Source organism: Falco biarmicus, chromosome 1, assembly GCF_023638135.1.
Source record: "Falco biarmicus isolate bFalBia1 chromosome 1, bFalBia1.pri, whole genome shotgun sequence".
In the NCBI taxonomy this organism is placed as follows: domain Eukaryota; kingdom Metazoa; phylum Chordata; class Aves; order Falconiformes; family Falconidae; genus Falco; species Falco biarmicus.
Window position 1 is genome coordinate 38900624 of NC_079288.1, and position 20996 is coordinate 38921619.

The 20996-nt window shown below is 59.2% G+C and overlaps 2 protein-coding genes, 1 pseudogene and 2 gene segments (V, D, J or C); all 5 read left to right on the forward strand.

The window, feature by feature from the left end:
* The first annotated feature begins 263 nt into the window (after nucleotides 1-263).
* LOC130142803 (immunoglobulin lambda-1 light chain-like) lies at nucleotides 264-2503 on the forward strand. The gene is made up of 4 exons (XM_056325201.1): nucleotides 264-557; nucleotides 1215-1527; nucleotides 1975-2241; nucleotides 2370-2503. The coding sequence occupies exons 1-4, from the start codon at nucleotides 264-266 to the stop codon at nucleotides 2501-2503; spliced, it is 1008 nt and encodes a 335-aa protein (XP_056181176.1).
* A 2032-nt stretch (nucleotides 2504-4535) lies between these two features.
* Nucleotides 4536-20698, forward strand: LOC130143700 (immunoglobulin lambda-1 light chain-like). The gene is made up of 5 exons (XM_056326547.1): nucleotides 4536-4596; nucleotides 4731-4846; nucleotides 10408-10576; nucleotides 18640-18681; nucleotides 20193-20698. Exons 1-5 carry the CDS (start codon nucleotides 4551-4553, stop codon nucleotides 20510-20512), a joined length of 693 nt encoding a protein of 230 aa, XP_056182522.1. The 5' UTR covers nucleotides 4536-4550; the 3' UTR covers nucleotides 20513-20698.
* On the forward strand, nucleotides 6005-7769 carry LOC130143694 (uncharacterized; annotated as a pseudogene).
* Nucleotides 9320-9821, forward strand: LOC130143699 (Ig lambda chain V-1 region-like). The segment is given in 2 exon segments: nucleotides 9320-9385; nucleotides 9520-9821. Coding segments are annotated over 2 exon segments (348 nt in total).
* On the forward strand, nucleotides 14861-15909 carry LOC130143693 (Ig lambda chain V-1 region-like). The segment is given in 2 exon segments: nucleotides 14861-14983; nucleotides 15118-15909. Coding segments are annotated over 2 exon segments (657 nt in total).
* Nucleotides 20699-20996: the final 298 nt, after the last annotated feature.

Below are 20996 nucleotides of genomic sequence, written 5' to 3' on the forward strand. Positions count from 1 at the left end.
CCCGCCGTTGAAGCAGAACGTGCCTTCCCAGCTCCTCTGTCACGGTGCGGAGCAGCACGTGGGTAGCAGGCTGCCCAGGGGCCAGCAAGCGCCGAGCAGAGCTAGGTGCTCCAGAGCTGGTGGAATGTGTCGATGTGTCCCCACCAGCCAAGGTGGGGCTGTCCCTTGCCCTGGGCATGGGTTCCTGGTACAGTGAAGCCATAGTTCCCCTGGGGGGGACCAGGCGCTGGGCGGTTCCTGGCTGAGCTCAGGGCTCAGCACCCATGTTGGGGCAGGTACCCAGGGAGCCAGCCGCTCAGAGTGATCTTGGTGCCATTGGTGGGCCAGAGATGTGCCTGCGGCAGGCAGGGGGAGCATGGGGAACGGAGCTGCCACTGAATACTGAGGGACACATATCCATGGAGGGGCTGTGCCTGAGCAGGTGGGAGCTTAAGACAGAGCTGGGTCCATATCACAGCCCCATCGTGGTGGGGACACGGAGCTGCTGGGATCACACCATGGCCTGGCTCCCTCTCCTGCTCGTGGTGCTCGCCCACAGCACAGGTGCCATGGCCAGAGTCGCTGTGCCCGGCCGGGCCCTTTGGGCACAGGGGCCATTCGCTGGTGCCCTGTGCTCGTGGGGCCCTGGCTGACCCTTGTCTTCTCCCCTCTCCCCTCTCCCTCTGCAGGTTCCCTGGTCCAGGCAGCGCTGACTCAGCCGCCCTCCGTGTCAGCCAACCTGGGACAAACCGTCCAGATCACCTGCTCCGGGGGTGGCAGCAGCTATGCTTATGCTTCTGTCCCTGGCACCAGCAGAAGGTCCCTGGCACTGGCCCTGTCACTGTGATCTACTGGGATGACAAGAGACCCTCGGGCATCCCTTCTCGATTCTCTGGATCCAAGTCTGGCTCCACGGCCACGTTAACCATCACTGGGGTCCAAGCCGAGGACGAGGCCGTCTATTACTGTGGTAGCTCTGACGGTAGCAGTGGTGGTCAGCGTGACGGAGACACTGACCCTGTCATTCACCCTCCCCTTGCTGCTGCCCATTTTCCTTTCAGAATCTTCATGCTCTGGCCTTGGGCTCTGTGCGAAGGGTTCTAGGTCCCTCCGTGGTATCATGACCTTTGAGCACAGGGTCTCTGTTCCTGTCCGACTACCTGGAGAAGGCTGTGCTCCTGGGGCACAGGCTGACTCTGGTTCTCCCCACTCCCTCTGTGGGTTCCCTGGTCCAGGCAGCGCTGACTCAGCCACCCTCCGTGTCAGCCAACCCGGGACAAACCGTCCAGATCACCTGCTCCGGGGGGGACAGCAACTACTATGGCTGGTACCAGCAGAAGGTCCCTGGCACTGGCCCTGTCACTGTGATCTACAATAACAACAACAGACCCTCGGGCATCCCTTCGCGATTTTCCGGATCCTTGTCTGGCTCCACGGCCACGTTAACCATCACTGGGGTCCAAGCCGAGGACGAGGCCGTCTATTACTGTGGTGGCTACGACAGCAGCAGCGGTGGCTATGGTGTCTGGTGGCAAGGAGTAATAGGAAGTGAGACACAGATTCCAAAGTCAGAGGAAGGTTTTCTGCCCTTCACCCTCCTGGCTGAGCAGAGCTGTGGCCGTGGGACTGAGGCAGGTTCCTGTCCCTTCTGCATGGCCATGGCTGTGAATGTTGTTCCTTTCACATCCCTGAAAACTGGAGGTGACTTTGTGGCTGGGCACCATTGTCCTGGTCCCTACAAAATTCTCACAGTGTGGCCTTGTGTGCCATGCCAGTGCCTCTTGCTACTGCTGACCGTGTCCTGCTGCTGCTGCCAGAGCTGCCCCTGTGCTGGGATGCGCTGGGCTGGGCTCCGCTCCCCAGATTTGCGTGTGACTGCAGCCAGGTCCAGTCTTCTCTGCCTTTGACATTCCCTGTCCCGGTGCCCGGGCAGGGCTGTGCTCGTGGGGCCCTGGCTGACCCTTGTCTTCTCCCCTCTCTCCTCTCCCTCTGCAGGTTCCCTGGTCCAGGCAGCGCTGACTCAGCCGCCCTCCGTGTCAGCCAACCTGGGACAAACCGTCCAGATCACCTGCTCCGGGGGTAGTGGTAGCTATGCCTGGTACCAGCAGAAGGTCCCTGGCACTGCCCCTGTCACCGTGATCTATGCTAATGACAAGAGACCCTCGGGCATCCCTTCACGATTCTCCGGATCCAAGTCTGGCTCCACGGGCACATTAACCATCACTGGGGTCCAAGCCGAGGACGAGGCCGTCTATTACTGTGGTAGCTGGGACAGCAGCTATGCTGCTGCCACCTGCCACGGGAAACAGCATTGGGGAAGTGATACTAAATACTCCCGCCAACACAGGGGCCACTCAGAAGTCTCTGCTGTCCTGTTTCATGTTGGGCAGGTCCCCGCCATGGCCCTGCCCTGTGCTGCACGTGGCTGTGCCTGGTGTCCCAGCTCAGCTGTCCTAGAGAGCCCCACATCTTTGACTGTCCCCTGTCATTTGGGGAGGGCATGTGTGGCAGTGTTGTGGTTTAACCCCAGCTGATAATTAAGTACCGCACAGCTGCTTGCTCACTCTGCCCTCCCCAGGGAGATGGGGAGGAGAATTGGGAAGGAATCTAAAAGCCTAGGGTTGAGATAAGAACAATTTAATAACTGAAATAATAAAAAATATAATAACATAATACTACTACTACTACTAACAGTAATAATAGTAACAACAGTAATTATAATGAAAAGGAGGGAGAAGGAGAGGGTAACAAAATCTAAACGGAAAGGAAAATAAGCACAGGTGAGGCACGTTACAGCTGCTCACCACCCACTGACAGATGCCCAGCCATTTCCCCAGCAGCAATGGTCAGGCCCTGGCCAACTCCCCCCAGTTTATATACTGAGCATGACGTCCCATGGTATGGGATACTCCTTTGGCTAGTTCCGGTCAGCTGTCCTGGCTGTGTCCCCTCCCAGCTTCATGTGCCCTTCCAGCCTTCTCACATGGCATGGCCTGAGAAACCAAAAATTCCTTGACTTAGTATAAACATTACTTGACAACACCTAAACCCATCTGTTATCAACACTATTCTCACACCAAATACAAAACACAGCACTGCACCAGCTACTAAGAAGAAAATATAACTCTATCCCAGCCAAAACCAGGACAAGCACTTGGGCACATTTCACTCTCCATGGCCACGTTACCCAGTGCTGGAGTCCAAGCTGCGGAGGAGAAGGCTGTGTCTTACAGAGCCAGCTGGGGCACCAGTGCTGAGGAAGGTCGCTGCACGCCCAGCACTGGGGTAGGGCAGCACAAACCCACTGTTGCCCCAGGGTCCCTCGGGTGCCGCCTGCTGCCCTTGCTGGGGAGACCCCCAGCATTGCTGAGGCTGGAGGTGTCTCTGGAGATCATCTCATCCCACCGCCTGCTTGAAGCTGGGTTGGCTACTGCAGGTTGTCCACAGCCTGTCCAGGTGAGTTTTGAATATCTCCAAGGATGGAGACTTCACAGCGCTGTGGGCAAGCCGTTCCAGGGTCTGACTGTCCTTGCAAAAGAAAAAAGGGTTTGCTACATTTAAGCAGATTTTGCTGTGTTTCAACCTGTGCCTGTTGCTCCTTGTGCTGTAAGCAGACACCTCTGAGAGGAGCCTAGCTCCATCTCCTTACCTGCCCCCCGGAGATATTTATAATGTTGATAAGATGCCCCTGAGACTCCTCACCTCTGGCTCAGCCACCCCAGCTCATGCTGTCTCTCTCCACACAATGATGCTCTGAGCCCCTCATCATCCTCAGAGCCCTTCATGGGTCTTGTGCCCATCCCTCCCCATACCTGGCTGGGGAGCCCAGAGCTGACACAGCGCTGGGCTGTGTGTCTCAGGGTGCTGAGGCAAGGGGAAGGATCCTCTCCCTGGCTTCTGGCAATGCTCCTGCTAACGCAGCCCACAGGTGCTTTTCTGGCTCCTGTGCAACTTTGTGTCCTCACAGCCCATGGGCCCTTTGTGCCATGGGGCGGTTGGCCACTTGGCCCCAGAAGCCCCAGGCAGGGTTGGTGCAAGGGGCAGCGCTACATGGCTGTTGCAAGAGAAGGTGGAAGAGCAGCGATGACGGGGCCCAGGTACACTGGGGAAGGGAGGAACGAACAAGATCGGTGTGGGGCCTGGGACTCCTGTAGGAGGGAAAGATGCTGAGAGTGGGGTGGGGAATGCTGGTGGCTGGCATCGTCCCAGCCCCATCCCTGGAAGCTGTGAGTGCCACCTGCCCCCAGCAGCCCAGCTGTCCCGCACCCCTCGGCCCTGTGGCCACTTGGCCAGGGCGGGAATGGGGGTGTCCGTGCTGGTGACGTTTGGGCTCTGGGCTGGGACGTGTCTCCGCTCTGTGCCGGGGACAATCCCCGCTGCTTGAGGGGTGGTGGGGCTGGTCGTGGAGCGGGCAGGGCGGTGGGGGGAGGCGCGGGCAGGACCCAGGCGAGAGCGCGGGGTCAGATTTGCATGGAGGGGCCGTGCCCTGGGCGGGCGGGGGCTTAAAAGGGAGCTGGGGTCCATGTCACAGCCCCATCGTGGTGGGGACACGGAGCTGCTGGGATCGCACCATGGCCTGGCTCCCTCTCCTGCTCACGGTGCTCGCCCACGGCACAGGTGCCATGGCCAGAGTCGCTGTGCCCGGCCGGGGCCTTTGGGCACAGGGGCCCCGCGCTGCTGCCCAGGCAGGGCTGTGCTCGTGGGGCCCTGGCTGACCCTTGTCTTCTCCCCTCTCTCCTCTCCCTCTGCAGGTTCCCTGGTCCAGGCAGCGCTGACTCAGCCGCCCTCCGTGTCAGCCAACCCAGGAGAAACTGTCCAGATCACCTGCTCTGGGAGTAGCAGTAGCTATGGCTGGTTCCAGCAGAAGGTCCCTGGCACTGGCCCTGTCACTGTGATCTACTACAATGACAAGAGACCCTCGGGCATCCCTTCTCGGTTCTCTGGATCCACATCTGGCGGTACGGGCACGTTAACCATCACTGGGGTCCAAGCCGAGGACGAGGCCGTCTATTACTGTAGTGCTGGCACGGTGAAACAGAGCAATGGGGAAGTGATACAAAAACCTCCTGGCACAGCCGGAGCCAGCCGGGCATCTCTGCTGTCCCCGTTTTATGTTGGGGCAGGTCCCCGCCATGGCCCTGCCCTGTGCTGCAGACGGCTGTGCCTGGTGTCCCAGCTGAGCTGTCCCAGAGCCCCAGGTCTGTGCCCGGCCCCTGCCACGTGGGGAGGAGATGACCCCCAGCAGCCCTGTCCCTGCCCCATGCTGCAGGGCCGAGTTGCCCCTGGGCTCCCCGGTTGGCACGCGGGGCGCTGCCAGCTGCCTCCCTGCCCTGCCCTGCGCCCAGCGCAGCCGTGCCAGGATTCCCCGGGCATCGCCCCAGGGGCTTCAGCGCTGCTGGAGCGGTGGGCTCAGCACCGACAAGTGGGAACATGCCAAGGGCCGGGCAGCTGGTCCAAAGCTTCGCCTGCCAACGCTGGCAAGGGCCGTTTCCCACGGGCGCAGCAGCTCCAGGGCCACGCGTGAGGCTGCCGGGGCAGAGCAAGGCTGCCTGGGGGCTGTTCTGCCGCGCCGCAGGAGGAGCCCACAGGCTCTGCACCGCTGGCTCTTTGTACCTCTGGCCCCTGGGAAGCCCCTGGCCCTGGGCAATGTCCCATGGCAGCCCTGTGACAGCAGAGGGCTGCCCCGCACCCTGGCCCCGTCCCCATCCTGCTGCGGGACCCCGGGACCGGGACTAGCGCTGGGGACAAAGGTGTTGGCCCCTCTGTGTCTGTCGGTGTCGCTTGTCTTGAGCAGTGACTTTTCCTATGTCGCCCTGAGGGAGCCGGGGCAGGGGACGAGGGCTGGGCATGAAGGTGTGTGCCAGGGCCAGGCTTTGGGCAGGGACGACTGTGCGGTGGGGTGGGGGGCCACGTGCCATGGGCTGGGGCCAGGGAGGCACCGCTGGGCTGCACCAACCACCCTGCAGCCCTCAGGGACCAGGACTCCTGTGCGCTCCCTGATGCGCCCCGCTCCCCCTGCCCACGCCAGGTCAAGGTCCCAGGTGCTCATCGGTCACCAAGAACGTTCAGCTGAGGATCTCAGAGGGATGTAAATGGGGCTTTGCTCCTGCCTTTTCCCAGCCCACTCCCCATGGGAGAGCTTAGGTGGGCCCAGCTGGACCCCAGAAATGCACAGCAGTGCCAAGAGCCTGGACAAGGGCTTCTCCTTCCATCCCCAGCACAGGCAGCAGCTCATCTGCTCCCCACGGCAGGGGATGTTGGTGCTGGGGACACTGCCTGATGCCCCCGCCCCCAGCAGCCCAGCTCTCCCGCACCCCTCGGCCCTGTGGCCACTTGGCCAGGGCGGGAATGGGGGTGTCCGTGCTGGTGATGTTTTGGGCTCTGGGCTGGGACGTGTCTCCGCTCTGTGCCGGGGACAATCCCCGCTGCTTGTGGGGTGGTGGGGCTGGGCGTGGAGCGGGCAGGGCGGTGGGGGGAGGCGCGGGCAGGACCCAGGCGAGAGCGCGGGGTCAGATTTGCATGGAGGGGCCGTGCCCTGGGCGGGCGGGGGCTTAAAAGGGAGCTGGGGTCCATGTCACAGCCCCATCGTGGTGGGGACACGGAGCTGCTGGGATCGCACCATGGCCTGGCTCCCTCTCCTGCTCGCGGTGCTCGCCCACGGCACAGGTACCATGGCCAGAGTCGCTGTGCCCGGCCAGGGCCTTTGGGCACAGGGGCCATTCGCTGGTGCCCTGTGCTCGTGGGGCCCTGGCTGACCCTTGTCTTCTCCCCTCTCCCCTCTCCCTCTGCAGGTTCCCTGGTCCAGGCAGCGCTGACTCAGCCACCCTCCGTGTCAGCCAACCCGTGACAAACCGTCCAGATCACCTGCTCTGGGAGTAGCAGTGGCTATGGCTACGGAAGACTGGTTCCAGCAGAAGGTCCCTGTCACTGTGATCCATGCTAACTTATACAGACCCTCGGGCATCCCTTCATGATTCTCTGGATCCTTGTCCGGCTCCACGGGCACGTTAACCATCACTGGGGTCCAGGCCAAGGACGAGGCTGTCTATTACTGTGGTAGCTGGGACAGCAGCAGCAGTGCTGGTCATTGTCTTGGTGGTGCTGAGTTTAATTTTTTCTTACTGTTCTTTGGTGCACCTTCCCCTGAGTGGCAAAGAGGTGTGGAGTGTAGGTAGTTTGGACCCTTGGGATTTGTGGCTGTCAAGGCTGTTACTTTGTGGGGTTTTGACTGCAACTCTGCCCTGATGCCCCTCCCCTCTGTGCCTATGCTGTGCTGGTGATTCCCCTTTCCCTGTGTCACACACGGTCTCCCTACAGAATCTCACCTACTGGGGACTCCCTGCCCTGTAACCCCTGGCTGCTGGCCTGGCCATGGTCCCACCTGGAGCATGGGCAGGGGTGTATCCAGGCTTCCGCCAATGCTGGGTGCCCACAGCGGGCCATTCCCCTGGGCTGCCCTGTCTCAGTGACAGGGATGAGAGGTGTGCCTCAAGGGGCAACAGGCAGGGACAGGGTCTAGACTGTGGCTACAGCCACCCCTCGGGGGGAGCCTGGGCTCGGGGCTGCACCCAGGCTGTCCCATCCATGGGCTTGTGGGCAGGGAAGCCCCGTCAGGACTGTGCTCCTGGGGCCCTGGGTAACCCTCATCTTTTTCCCTTTCTCCTCTCCCCTCTCTGGCCTTTGGGCAGCACTGACTCAGCTGCCCTCGATGTATGTGTCTCCAAGAGTAAACAACCGGTTCTCCTGACCCAGGATTGACAATAACTATGGCTGGTTCCAGCAGAAAGTCCCTGGCACTGGCCCTGTCACTGTGATCTACTGGAATGACAAGAGACCCTCGGGCATCCCTTCACGATTCTCCGGATCCAAGTCTGGCTCCACGGGCACGTTAACCATCACTGGGGTCCAAGCTGAGGACGAGGCCGTCTATTACAGTGCTAACTGGGACAGCAGCATCAGTGCTGACATGGTGAAATGGAGCAATGTGGAAGTGATACAAAATCCTCCTGGCACAGCCGGAGCCAGCTGGGCCTCTCTGCTGTCCCCATTTCATGTTGGGCAGGTCCCCGCCATGGCCCTGCCTTGTGCTGCAGATGGCTGTGCCTGGTGTCCCAGCTCAGCTGTCCCAGAGAGCCCCACATCTTTGACTGTCCCCTATCATTTGGGGAGGGTATGTGTGGCACTTGGGAATGTTCCACTCCCCATGGCCACAGTACCCATTGATGGGGTCCAAGCCAAGGCAGATGCTGCCTCTTATTGTGCTGGGTGGGAGACCAGTGCAGACCAGGGTCATGGTGACTCCCTGAGATACAAACCCGCTGTTACCCCAGCGCCCCTCAGGTGCCACCTGCTGCTGCTGCAGCTGCAGGTTGGACGCACTGTTGGAGCAGCACATGTGCCTGTGAGGCAGCTCCTGCCATGGGGCACATGCTGTGCTCCAGCAGGTGCCCTCCGTGCCGCCCGCAGGGAGACAGCCCACTGCAGCCCTGCCCCATCTGCGCCTGCTGGGCTCTCTGTGCCCCAGGCCCCCCGGGGCAGGCGGCGTTGGGGACAGGGAGGGGTCATGCCAAGCGGTCATTTCCCTTGGATGCAGCTACACTTGGGCTGGGCGCCGTGCCACTGAGGGTGGGGACGACCCTGTGCCCTGGGTTGGAGAAGGGCTGGCCAGGGGCTGTCCCGACAGCTGTGAGCAGAGCCCCTGCGCTGTCCCGGCTCTGGCTGTGTCTGCCCAGTGCCAGCCCGTTGGGCTTGTGACCAGCTCATGAGGAGGCACTGCTGGAGCCCTGGGGCTGGTGCCGGATGGCTCCCATTGTGCTGGGGAGCAGGTGCCAAGGAAGAGAAGAGCAAAGGTTTGGAATGGTGGGCCTGGGCTGGCAGAGGAAGAGGCAGGGCAGAGAAGCAGCAGAACGAGAGGGTGTCTTAGGTGCCTGGGACACCCGTAGGAGGGAAAGATGCTGAGAGTGGGGTGGGGAGTGCTGGCGGCTGGCATAGTCCCAGCCCCATGCCTGAGAGCTGTGAGTGCCTCCTGCCCCCAGCAGCCCAGCTCTCCCGCACCCCTCAGCCCTGCAGCTACTCTACCAGGGCAGGAATGGGGGTGTCCGTGCTGGTGATGTTTTGGGCTCTGCGCTGGGACGTGTCTCCGCTCTGTGCCGGGGACAATCCCCGCTGCTTGAGGGGTGGTGGGGCTGGTCGTGGAGCGGGCAGGGCGGTGGGGGGAGGCGCGGGCAGGACCCAGGCGAGAGCGCGGGGTCAGATTTGCATGGAGGGGCCGTGCCCTGGGTGGGCGGGGGCTTAAAAGGGAGCTGGGGTCCATGTCACAGCCCCATCGTGGTGGGGACACGGAGCTGCTGGGATCGCACCATGGCCTGGCTCCCTCTCCTGCTCACGGTGCTCGCCCACGGCACAGGTGCCATGGCCAGAGTCGCTGTGCCCGGCCGGGCCCTTTGGGCACAGGGCCCCCGCGCTGCTGCCCGGGCAGGGCTGTGCTCGTGGGGCCCTGGCTGACCCTTGTCTTCTCCCCTCTCCCCTCTCCCTCTGCAGGTTCCCTGGTCCAGGCAGCGCTGACTCAGCCGCCCTCCGTGTCAGCCAACCCAGGAGAAACTGTCCGGATCACCTGCTCTGGCGGTAGCAGCAGCAGCAGCAATGAGTATGTTGGTTTGCATGACCGAAAACCTGGCACTGCTCCTGTCACTCTGATCTATGAGAGCAACAAGAGACCCTCGGGCATCCCTTCGCGATTCTCCGGATCCAAGTCTGGCTCCACGGGCACGTTAACCATCACTGGGGTCCAAGCCGAGGACGAGGCCGTCTATTTCTGTGGTGGCTACGACAAGCAGCATTGATGCTGGTGTAATCACACAGAGAGATGTGGGAGTGAGCTACAGAGCAATCCAAATTGGAAATGTTCTGCCCTTCTCCTTCAAGGCCGAGCAAGGCTTTGGAGCTGGTGCAGGTTCCTGTCCCTTCTGCATGGCCATGGCTGTGAATGTTGTTCCTTTCACATCCCTGAAAACTGGAGGTGACTTTGTGGCTGGGCACCATTGTCCTGGTCCCTACAAAGTTCTCACAGTGTGGCCTTGTGTGCCATGCCAGTGCCTCTTGCTACTGCTGACCGTGTCCTGCTGCTGCTGCCAGAGCTGCCCCTGTGCTGGGATGTGCTGGGCTGGGCTCCGCTCCCCAGATTTGCGTGTGACTGCAGCCAGGTCCAGTCTTCTCTGCCTTTGACATTCCCTGTCCCGGTGCCCGGGCAGGGCTGTGCTCGTGGGGCCCTGGCTGACCCTTGTCTTCTCCCCTCTCTCCTCTCCCTCTGCAGGTTCCCTGGTCCAGGCAGCGCTGACTCAGCCGCCCTCCGTGTCAGCCAACCTGGGACAAACCGTCCAGATCACCTGCTCCGGGGGTAGTGGTAGCTATGCCTGGTACCAGCAGAAGGTCCCTGGCACTGCCCCTGTCACCGTGATCTATGCTAATGACAAGAGACCCTCGGGCATCCCTTCACGATTCTCTGGATCCAAGTCTGGCTCCACGGGCACATTAACCATCACTGGGGTCCAAGCCGAGGACGAGGCCGTCTATTACTGTGGTAGCTGGGACAGCAGCTATGCTGCTGCCACCTGCCACGGGAAACAGCATTGGGGAAGTGATACTAAATACTCCCGCCAACACAGGGGCCACTCAGAAGTCTCTGCTGTCCTGTTTCATGTTGGGCAGGTCCCCGCCATGGCCCTGCCCTGTGCTGCACGTGGCTGTGCCTGGTGTCCCAGCTCAGCTGTCCTAGAGAGCCCCACATCTTTGACTGTCCCCTGTCATTTGGGGAGGGCATGTGTGGCAGTGTTGTGGTTTAACCCCAGCTGATAATTAAGTACCGCACAGCTGCTTGCTCACTCTGCCCTCCCCAGGGAGATGGGGAGGAGAATTGGGAAGGAATCTAAAAGCCTAGGGTTGAGATAAGAACAATTTAATAACTGAAATAATAAAAAATATAATAACATAATACTACTACTACTACTAACAGTAATAATAGTAACAACAGTAATTATAATGAAAAGGAGGGAGAAGGAGAGGGTAACAAAATCTAAACGGAAAGGAAAATAAGCACAGGTGAGGCACGTTACAGCTGCTCACCACCCACTGACAGATGCCCAGCCATTTCCCCAGCAGCAATGGTCAGGCCCTGGCCAACTCCCCCCAGTTTATATACTGAGCATGACGTCCCATGGTATGGGATACTCCTTTGGCTAGTTCCGGTCAGCTGTCCTGGCTGTGTCCCCTCCCAGCTTCATGTGCCCTTCCAGCCTTCTCACATGGCATGGCCTGAGAAACCAAAAATTCCTTGACTTAGTATAAACATTACTTGACAACACCTAAACCCATCTGTTATCAACACTATTCTCACACCAAATACAAAACACAGCACTGCACCAGCTACTAAGAAGAAAATATAACTCTATCCCAGCCAAAACCAGGACAAGCACTTGGGCACATTTCACTCTCCATGGCCACGTTACCCAGTGCTGGAGTCCAAGCTGCGGAGGAGAAGGCTGTGTCTTACAGAGCCAGCTGGGGCACCAGTGCTGAGGAAGGTCGCTGCACGCCCAGCACTGGGGTAGGGCAGCACAAACCCACTGTTGCCCCAGGGTCCCTCGGGTGCCGCCTGCTGCCCTTGCTGGGGAGACCCCCAGCATTGCTGAGGCTGGAGGTGTCTCTGGAGATCATCTCATCCCACCGCCTGCTTGAAGCTGGGTTGGCTACTGCAGGTTGTCCACAGCCTGTCCAGGTGAGTTTTGAATATCTCCAAGGATGGAGACTTCACAGCGCTGTGGGCAAGCCGTTCCAGGGTCTGACTGTCCTTGCAAAAGAAAAAAGGGTTTGCTACATTTAAGCAGATTTTGCTGTGTTTCAACCTGTGCCTGTTGCTCCTTGTGCTGTAAGCAGACACCTCTGAGAGGAGCCTAGCTCCATCTCCTTACCTGCCCCCCGGAGATATTTATAATGTTGATAAGATGCCCCTGAGACTCCTCACCTCTGGCTCAGCCACCCCAGCTCATGCTGTCTCTCTCCACACAATGATGCTCTGAGCCCCTCATCATCCTCAGAGCCCTTCATGGGTCTTGTGCCCATCCCTCCCCATACCTGGCTGGGGAGCCCAGAGCTGACACAGCGCTGGGCTGTGTGTCTCAGGGTGCTGAGGCAAGGGGAAGGATCCTCTCCCTGGCTTCTGGCAACGCTCCTGCTAACGCAGCCCACAGGTGCTTTTCTGGCTCCTGTGCAACTTTGTGTCCTCACAGCCCATGGGCCCTTTGTGCCATGGGGCGGCTGGCCACTTGGCCCCAGAAGCCCCAGGCAGGGTTGGTGCAAGGGGCAGCGCTACATGGCTGTTGCAAGAGAAGGTGGAAGAGCAGCGATGACGGGGCCCAGGTACACTGGGGAAGGGAGGAACGAACAAGATCGGTGTGGGGCCTGGGACTCCTGTAGGAGGGAAAGATGCTGAGAGTGGGGTGGGGAATGCTGGTGGCTGGCATCGTCCCAGCCCCGTCCCTGGAAGCTGTGAGTGCCACCTGCCCCCAGCAGCCCAGCTGTCCCGCACCCCTCGGCCCTGTGGCCACTTGGCCAGGGCGGGAATGGGGGTGTCCGTGCTGGTGACGTTTGGGCTCTGCGCTGGGACGTGTCTCCGCTCTGTGCCGGGGACAATCCCCGCTGCTTGTGGGGTGGTGGGGCTGGGCGTGGAGCGGGCAGGGCGGTGGGGGGAGGCGCGGGCAGGACCCAGGCGAGAGCGCGGGGTCAGATTTGCATGGAGGGGCCGTGCCCTGGGCGGGCGGGGGCTTAAAAGGGAGCTGGGGTCCATGTCACAGCCCCATCGTGGTGGGGACACGGAGCTGCTGGGATCGCACCATGGCCTGGCTCCCTCTCCTGCTCACGGTGCTCGCCCACGGCACAGGTGCCATGGCCAGAGTCGCTGTGCCCGGCCGGGGCCTTTGGGCACAGGGCCCCCGCGCTGCTGCCCGGGCAGGGCTTTGCTCGTGGGGCCCTGGCTGACCCTTGTCTTCTCCCCTCTCCCCTCTCCCTCTGCAGGTTCCCTGGTCCAGGCAGCGCTGACTCAGCCGCCCTCCGTGTCAGCCAGCCCAGGAGAAACTGTCCGGATCACCTGCTCCGGGAGTAGCAGTAGCTATGGCTGGTTCCAGCAGAAAGTCCCTGGCACTGGCCCTGTCACTGTGATCTACTGGAATGACAAGAGACCCTCGGGCATCCCTTCTCGATTCTCTGGATCCACATCTGGCGGTACGGGCACGTTAACCATCACTGGGGTCCAAGCCGAGGACGAGGCCGTCTATTTCTGTGGTAGCTACGACAGCAGCATCAGTGCTGGCACGGTGAAACAGAGCAATGGGGAAGTTATACAAAAACCTCCTGGCACAGCTGGAGCCAGCCGGGCATCTCTGCTGTCCCCGTTTTATGTTGGGGCAGGTCCCCGCCATGGCCCTGCCCTGTGCTGCAGATGGCTGTGCCTGGTGTCCCAGCTGAGCTGTCCCAGAGCCCCAGGTCTGTGCCCGGCCCCTGCCACGTGGGGAGGAGATGACCCCCAGCAGCCCTGTCCCTGCCCCATGCTGCAGGGCCGAGTTGCCCCTGGGCTCCCCGGTTGGCACGCGGGGCGCTGCCAGCTGCCTCCCTGCCCTGCCCTGCGCCCAGCGCAGCCATGCCAGGATTCCCCGGGCATCGCCCCAGGGGCTTCAGCGCTGCTGGAGCGGTGGGCTCAGCACCGACAAGTGGGAACATGCCAAGGGCCGGGCAGCTGGTCCAAAGCTTCGCCTGCCAACGCTGGCAAGGGCCGTTTCCCACGGGCGCAGCAGCTCCAGGGCCACGCGTGAGGCTGCCGGGGCAGAGCAGGGCTGCCTGGGGGCTGTTCTGCCGCGCCACAGGAGGAGCCCACAGGCTCTGCACCGCTGGCTCTTTGTACCTCTGGCCCCTGGGAAGCCCCTGGCCCTGGGCAATGTCCCATGGCAGCCCTGTGACAGCAGAGGGCTGCCCCGCACCCTGGCCCCGTCCCCATCCTGCTGCGGGACCCCGGGACCGGGACTAGCGCTGGGGACAAAGGTGTTGGCCCCTCTGTGTCTGTCGGTGTCACTTGTCTTGAGCGGTGACTTTTCCTATGTCGCCCTGAGGGAGCCGGGGCAGGGGACGAGGGCTGGGCATGAAGGTGTGTGCCAGGGCCAGGCTTTGGGCAGGGACGACCGTGCGGTGGGGTGGGGGGCCACGTGCCATGGGCTGGGGCCAGGGAGGCACCGCTGGGCTGCACCAACCACCCTGCAGCCCTCAGGGACCAGGGCTCCTGTGCGCTCCCTGATGCGCCCCGCTCCCCCTGCCCACGCCAGGTCAAGGTCCCAGGTGCTCATCGGTCACCAAGAACGTTCAGCTGAGGATCTCAGAGGGATGTAAATGGGGCTTTGCTCCTGTCTTTTCCCAGCCCACTCCCCATGGGAGAGCTTAGGTGGGCCCAGCTGGACCCCAGAAATGCACAGCAGTGCCAAGAGCCTGGACAAGGGCTTCTCCTTCCATCCCCAGCACAGGCAGCAGCTCATCTGCTCCCCACGGCAGGGGATGTTGGTGCTGGGGACACTGCCTGATGCCCCCGCCCCCAGCAGCCCAGCTCTCCCGCACCCCTCGGCCCTGTGGCCACTTGGCCAGGGCGGGAATGGGGGTGTCCGTGCTGGTGATGTTTTGGGCTCTGGGCTGGGACGTGTCTCCGCTCTGTGCCGGGGACAATCCCCGCTGCTTGTGGGGTGGTGGGGCTGGGCGTGGAGCGGGCAGGGCGGTGGGGGGAGGCGCGGGCAGGACCCAGGCGAGAGCGCGGGGTCAGATTTGCATGGAGGGGCCGTGCCCTGGGCGGGCGGGGGCTTAAAAGGGAGCTGGGGTCCATGTCACAGCCCCATCGTGGTGGGGACACGGAGCTGCTGGGATCGCACCATGGCCTGGCTCCCTCTCCTGCTCGCAGTGCTCGCCCACGGCACAGGTGCCATGGCCAGAGTCGCTGTGCCCGGCCGGGCCCTTTGGGCACAGGGCCCCCGCGCTGCTGCCCGGGCAGGGCTGTGCTCGTGGGGCCCTGGCTGACCCTTGTCTTCTCCCCTCTCTCCTCTCCCTCTGCAGGTTCCTTGGTCCAGGCAGCGCTGACTCAGCCGCCCTCCGTGTCAGCCAACCCGGGACAAACTGTCCAGATCACCTGCTCCGGGGGTGGGGGTAGTACCTACTGGTATGGCTGGTACCAGCAGAAGGCCCCTGGCACTGCCCCTGTCACTGTGATCTACTACAATGACAAGAGACCTTCAGGCATCCCTTCACAATTCTCTGGATCCTTGTCTGGCTCTACGGGCACGTTAACCATCACTGGGGTCCAGGCTGAGGACGAGGCCGTCTATTACTGTGGTAGTTATGAAAGCAACCCCTACACTGGTTCCACAGTGACACGGTGCAATGGGGAAGTGATACAAAAACCTCCTGCCATGGCCGGAGCCATTTGGGCATTTCTGCTGTCCCCGTTTGATGCTGGGGCAGTTCCCTGCCCTGTCCCAGCCCCACACTGCAGGGCCGAGTTCCCTCTCTGCTCCCTGGCTGGTACCCAGGGCACCGCCAGCTGCCTCCTTGCCTTGCGCCCAGCCCAGCCGTGCCAGGAGCCCCTGTGTACTAGGCAGCTACTTCTCCCCAGTCAGGGCTCATTTTTGTCCATAGGGGATCCAGTTTATTTGGGAAGATGTTTTTAAAAGCCATGTCAGGCAGTTTTTGGATGGTTTATACTCTGTATGGCACATCCTATCCTTTTTCATTCTCATTCACTTCCAGGAATGTCTGGATGAGCCATGTGGCAACAGTGGAGGGTGCCTGGCACGGCATCTGCTGCTTGGCCCCAGCAGCTAAGGCAGAGCAGTGGTACAGCAGTGGTATGTAGCCTCCCCGGTGTTCCTTTGGGACCAGCACTGCCTCACCTGCCCCCACTCCTGCCAAAGCCGCATGCTGTGCAGGTGCTGAAGGGCCAACCCCCCTGGCACATCCAGCACAGCATCTCTACTTCTCCATGTCTCTTTCCAAACTGAAAAGCTGGACTTTTGAGCTGAACATTGTCCCCCTTTAATGTCCTCCCTGAAACGGAACTGAAAATACATCGAAGTCTGAGAAATGCTCAGCAACTGGTCATCCACAATAGATGGTATTGGCCTCAAGTAAATGCTTTGCATAGACCATTTCAGTGCTTTTTTTGGCTAGTTTCAGACTGCACCAATGCATAAGCCTTCCCAGAGGCAAAGCAGACTTCTGAAACAGAAAGTGTTCCAAACCACAAAATCTTCGAAGCAACGTTTATTTCCTAGTGACTCAGGAGGTTCACTGATTCTGCGTCTTTCTATAACCACATGCACAAACCACAGCATCTGAATATTCTTGAGTTCAATTTAAGTCAGTGCTATGGAAATTCAGCACTCCAAGAGCTTGTTTGCTCCGAGCTGAGCACCCTGTGCCCTGTGAGATTGGCACCACTCTGGGAAAACACTTTACAAGGCAGCAGCCAAGCCTTCCCTGGGGAATTTGAAGTTAATTGGTTTTAGCTGAAACCCATCCTGGCTCATCCCTGCCTTGTCTGTTGCAGCTGTATGTAAGCATCTGCATCCCTTATATGCTTTTTTCTGTAAGTCACGGCTCTTCCTCTCTACCAACAGCCTCTGATGCCTCTTCTCCAGCCCACTTGGCATGGCATGGCCCTTGGCGGATGCTTCCAGGAGCGCTTACTTAAAAGCTGCTGCTCCAAGGGGCTGTGAAGGCAAGGGCTTATAGGGCACTACCTGGGGGATGCAGAATGGGCAGGTGCAGCTCTGTGGGAAACAGTTCCTGCAGGGGTAGGGGATGCTGCTGGCAGGGTTTCTTGGAGCAAACCTGCATGTCTCTGCAGTCTGCCTGTCTCTTGTGCAAGGAAAATGTAACTGCCACACTTTTCTGTCTGTGCTGCTCCAGAGTGGGCTTAGCTGGTGGGGCAGAACCATCCTCCACCCCCGGTGCCTTGGGAAGCAGCCATCACCTCAGCAGAACCAGTTGAGATGGGTTTAAGTGCTCTGCTTGGTGTTAGAGACTGTGCCGGCACTGTCTGGCTCGGCTCCCGAAGGCAGGAGGATGCGCAGGGCAGGACCGGCAGCACCTGGGCTACCTGCCCTCCACCGCACTCATCCTGGCAGTAAAGTGTGTTCTTCCTCAGCACATGCATGCACTGGGACCTGCTGCTCTCACTCACCCTTTACCTCATGCTCTTTGCAGTGCCTGGCCCCCAGCTTGCCCATAGCCCAGGCCATGCCACCCACTCCGTGCTGCCTGTGCTCGCAGCATCTCTGGCATCTCAGCGTGGCCCAGGGAGGAGGGCTGCGGTGCTCAGATGGGGTGAAGCTGGACCCGGCAAGCTACCACCCCCTGCCCCAGAGACTGGGTGGAACTGATTATAAAGCCATCAGAGGCAGACTGGTCCAAACCGGGGGGGACACCTTCACTAAAACTTGTGAGCCAGCGAGCTTTTCATATGGGGGGTATTAAGAAGGGGACTGACATGTGTTTTCAGCCAAGACCTTGGCCAACAGTGGCACAGCTGCTGGATATCCCTTGGGAGAGATGGGTTGGGGGAAGAATGCAAAATACCATCCCTGCTCTGCCATCCACAGCAAGCAGCCGCACACGAGCAGCCTCAGTGACTGGGAGCCTGGCTGCCTCCCCACCATGCTCATGGGACACCAGGGCCACTGGCTGGGCACAAGCAGCTGCTTGGGCTCTTTCTGTGCAGCAGGGCACCCCGACACAGTTGCTGCAAGGAGGTTCACCCACCCACCAGGAACCAAAAATCCTGCCCAGGTAAGGACATGGGGAGCAAGGCCAAGCTGCAGGGTGGCACAGGTGCTAGGAGGTGGGGTCCCCTGTGAAACCATGACACCTAACCCAACACTGGTGTTTCTGGGCAGTGGGAAGGATGGACAGGTGGATGGTTTCTTCATGAGGTTTATCCACACACATACTCTCCGATAGCTGATTGTCACAATTTGCCCCAGCTGCAGCCACGGTGTGGCTCAAGAGGTGGCAGGATGGTGCCCCCCCAGGCTAGCCAACAGCCATCTGCATGGCAGCAGTGCAGTCTGAGGCAAGGTGCTTCCTGTCATGCCTCAGGGGCACCCAAAGCCTCCACCAGCCCTTCCTCACCTGGGGTTAATATGCCCACACCACAGGCAGGGACATGGGCTTGTAACAAGCACAAGGTGCTCAGCTCTGGGTAGCAGTGGGACAATGCAGCTCTGGAGAGCCCAGTCAACACAGTCCATGCAGGATGGCAGGGCCAAGGCCACCTGTTTTCCCATGGCCCCTCCAGCAAGGACACACATTCATCCCCATATGACTGTTCCGCTGCTCCTACCCTGCCAAATCCACCGGGGCATGTCCAGCACTGTGCGTCCAGCCTGCTGTGTCCACTGGGACACCTTCATCTCATCACCCTCATCCTGCTGCATTCATCGGAGCATCTTCATCGCATCACCTTCATCCTGCTGCATCCATCAGAGCATCTCCACCCCATCACCTCCACCCTGCCACGTCCACAGGGGCCAGGACTGCTCCTGCCATGAGGCAGGAGGTTTTTGCATGGCCCTGTATCACTGTGTGGTACATTCGGGGCCGGGACCCTGCTGACCGTCCTAGGTGAGTCGCCGTTTTCTTCTCGGTCTTTCCTTCCCCACTGTGAAATCGTGACTTTTTGTTGATTTTTGGTTATTTGGGGTTTTTTTCTTGGACTTGGCGCTGGGCTGGGCTCTGCCGCCAGTTTGGGGACAGGCACTAAGCGCGGTGTTTTGGGCTGTGTCTTGTCCCTCTGGACTTGGAGGGCTCTGGTGCGTGCCACGGAGGATTAGAGGGTATTTTCTCAATTGAAAGATCTTAAAATTTGGCCAGGAAATGTGTCTCAGGTCTCAGGGAGTCCATTTCAGAAATTGAAATAGATCTCTATTTCTAGATTTCTTAGATCTCTAAGAATGTCAATTTTTGTCTTTGTTAAAGAGATTAGTGTTAGTTTAAGGTCTAAGTCCTTAACTCTTAGTCCTGGGGACCGAGCCTGTCGCCCTCGGTGAGGAGCAGGGACTTCTCCACGGGGTCCCGTGGCTGAGGGTGCAGGCACTGCGAGGTGGCAGCCCGATCTCAGCCACCATCAGGCTGAAGTGCCAGCTGACTTGGTGTTAAAATGGCACGTCCCTGGGGTCTTAACTGAAGGGCTTCAAGGGTATCTTCAAGATCCTTTTGTCCAAGTGAACTATGTCAAAAACAGAGATTATTGTGTTGAAAAGGCTTCCAGGAACATTGTCTGTCTGTCTTTATAATTTTTAAAAGAATTTCTCCAAAAATCTGAAACAATTTACTGGGGGTATAAGACTGAGAAAAATTTAGTTTGACAATTTCTTCAGCAGAAAGCTGTTCATGGCAGAGTTCTCCTCATTCTCAAATAGAGACAGAGACATTGTACATCTGAGGAGGCAGCAGAACCACCTCAGAAAGACAAAATAGCTTTCCTCCATCTTCCTCTGGGTGATTCTTAGTTGTAGTTTTTCTAAGGCAAGTCTGAAAGCAGAACTGAGCAGAAAACAGGACCGTTTCTCTTTGTAATTTTGATTTTTTTAAAAACAATTGCCTTGCAAAAGGGAAGAGATGGGTTTATGGCAACTAACCCAATATTTTATGTAATATATATGAATGCATATATAAAACATATATACATATTAAAATATATGTATTATATAAATGTTATATAATTCTATATATTTATAGAACCGTATATACTACACACCTATGTAGTATATTGTATACTTTATATATGTAATTTATAATATACTTATATGTATTTGCTGTATATTCCAGTACCTATCATATATGTGTATATGCACATATATATGCATATAGTGTATATATAACATATATACAAGTATATATGTGATGTATGTGTATGTGCATTACACACATATATACACACATATGTATTTTTATATATTAAATGTATATGTTCCAAAACTGAATATGTTAGTTATGAATTCTAAACTGTTAGCTGTGGGGGAAGGGAGGAGTTTCTGGGCAGATGCAGCTGGGGCGGGCAGGGCAGGCGGGCAGGGGGCTGTGGTGGGGTACAGGGTCCCCTCTGACCCCCACACTGCTGTCTCTCCTCACAGGCCAGCCCAAGGTCTCTCCCACCGTCTACCTCTTCCCACCATCTTCGGAGGAGCTGGAGAAGGGCAAAGCCACCGTGGTGTGCCTGATAGGAGACTTCTACCCCGGCGCCGTGCAGGTGACGTGGGTGGCTGATGGCCGCACCATCTCTAGCGGCGTCGAGACCAGCCAGCCCCAGCGGCAGAGCAACAACCAGTACATGGCCAGCAGCTACCTGTCACTGACTTCCTCCGAATGGAAGAGCCACGAGACCTACAGCTGCAAGGTCACGCACGAGGCTGGCAATGTGGAGAAGACCCTGAAGAGATCTGAGTGCTCCTAACCCCGCCGGGACCGCCCTGCGCCCAATGGCCCCTGGCCGCCCCCCTCCTCCTCTTCCGCTGGGGGCAGCGGCTCCCTCCCCCTCCCACAGATGTCTCTCCCCATGTCCCCCTGCCCCGTGCTTATGTCCCCCCTCCCTGAGTGTCACACAAATAAACACTGACACTGAACTAGCGCTGGCTCAACATCACTGTCTCTGTGTCCTTCTGATGCGTCCACTCCCCCTGGCACCAGCTGGCATCACCCCAGTGGCACCAGGATGCAGGAGGGTGGGATGGAAACACACATGCGTGTGCGCGCACACACACACACGTTGTTGGGCTCCTTGCAGCTCTTGTTCACCCCTGGGGACACCAATGAACGCCCCTGGCACTGCCAAGGCCAGGGAATGAGAAGCCTGGGGCAGCAGCCTGGCCTAAGGCCCCATGCCAGCAGAGAGCACATGGCTCCAGTGTGCCACCCCCATCCCTTGCCTGCTGCCCTCT

Excerpts from the sequence above, each read along its gene's own strand:
- LOC130142803 (XM_056325201.1), top strand. The coding sequence starts at position 264 with ATGTTGGGGCAGGTACCCAGGGAGCCAGCCGCTCAGAGTGATCTTGGT. Across the intron at positions 558-1,214 it reads GCACAGGTGCCATGGCCAGA|GCAGCGCTGACTCAGCCACC; the intron begins GTCGCTGTGCCC and ends TCCCTGGTCCAG. Across the intron at positions 2,242-2,369 it reads CGAGGCCGTCTATTACTGTG|GTCCCCGCCATGGCCCTGCC; the intron begins GTAGCTGGGACA and ends CATGTTGGGCAG.
- LOC130143700 (XM_056326547.1), top strand. The coding sequence starts at position 4,551 with ATGGCCTGGCTCCCTCTCCTGCTCACGGTGCTCGCCCACGGCACAG. Across the intron at positions 10,577-18,639 it reads TGGTAGCTGGGACAGCAGCT|TGTGTGGTACATTCGGGGCC; the intron begins ATGCTGCTGCCA and ends GCCCTGTATCAC. Across the intron at positions 18,682-20,192 it reads GACCCTGCTGACCGTCCTAG|GCCAGCCCAAGGTCTCTCCC; the intron begins GTGAGTCGCCGT and ends CTCTCCTCACAG.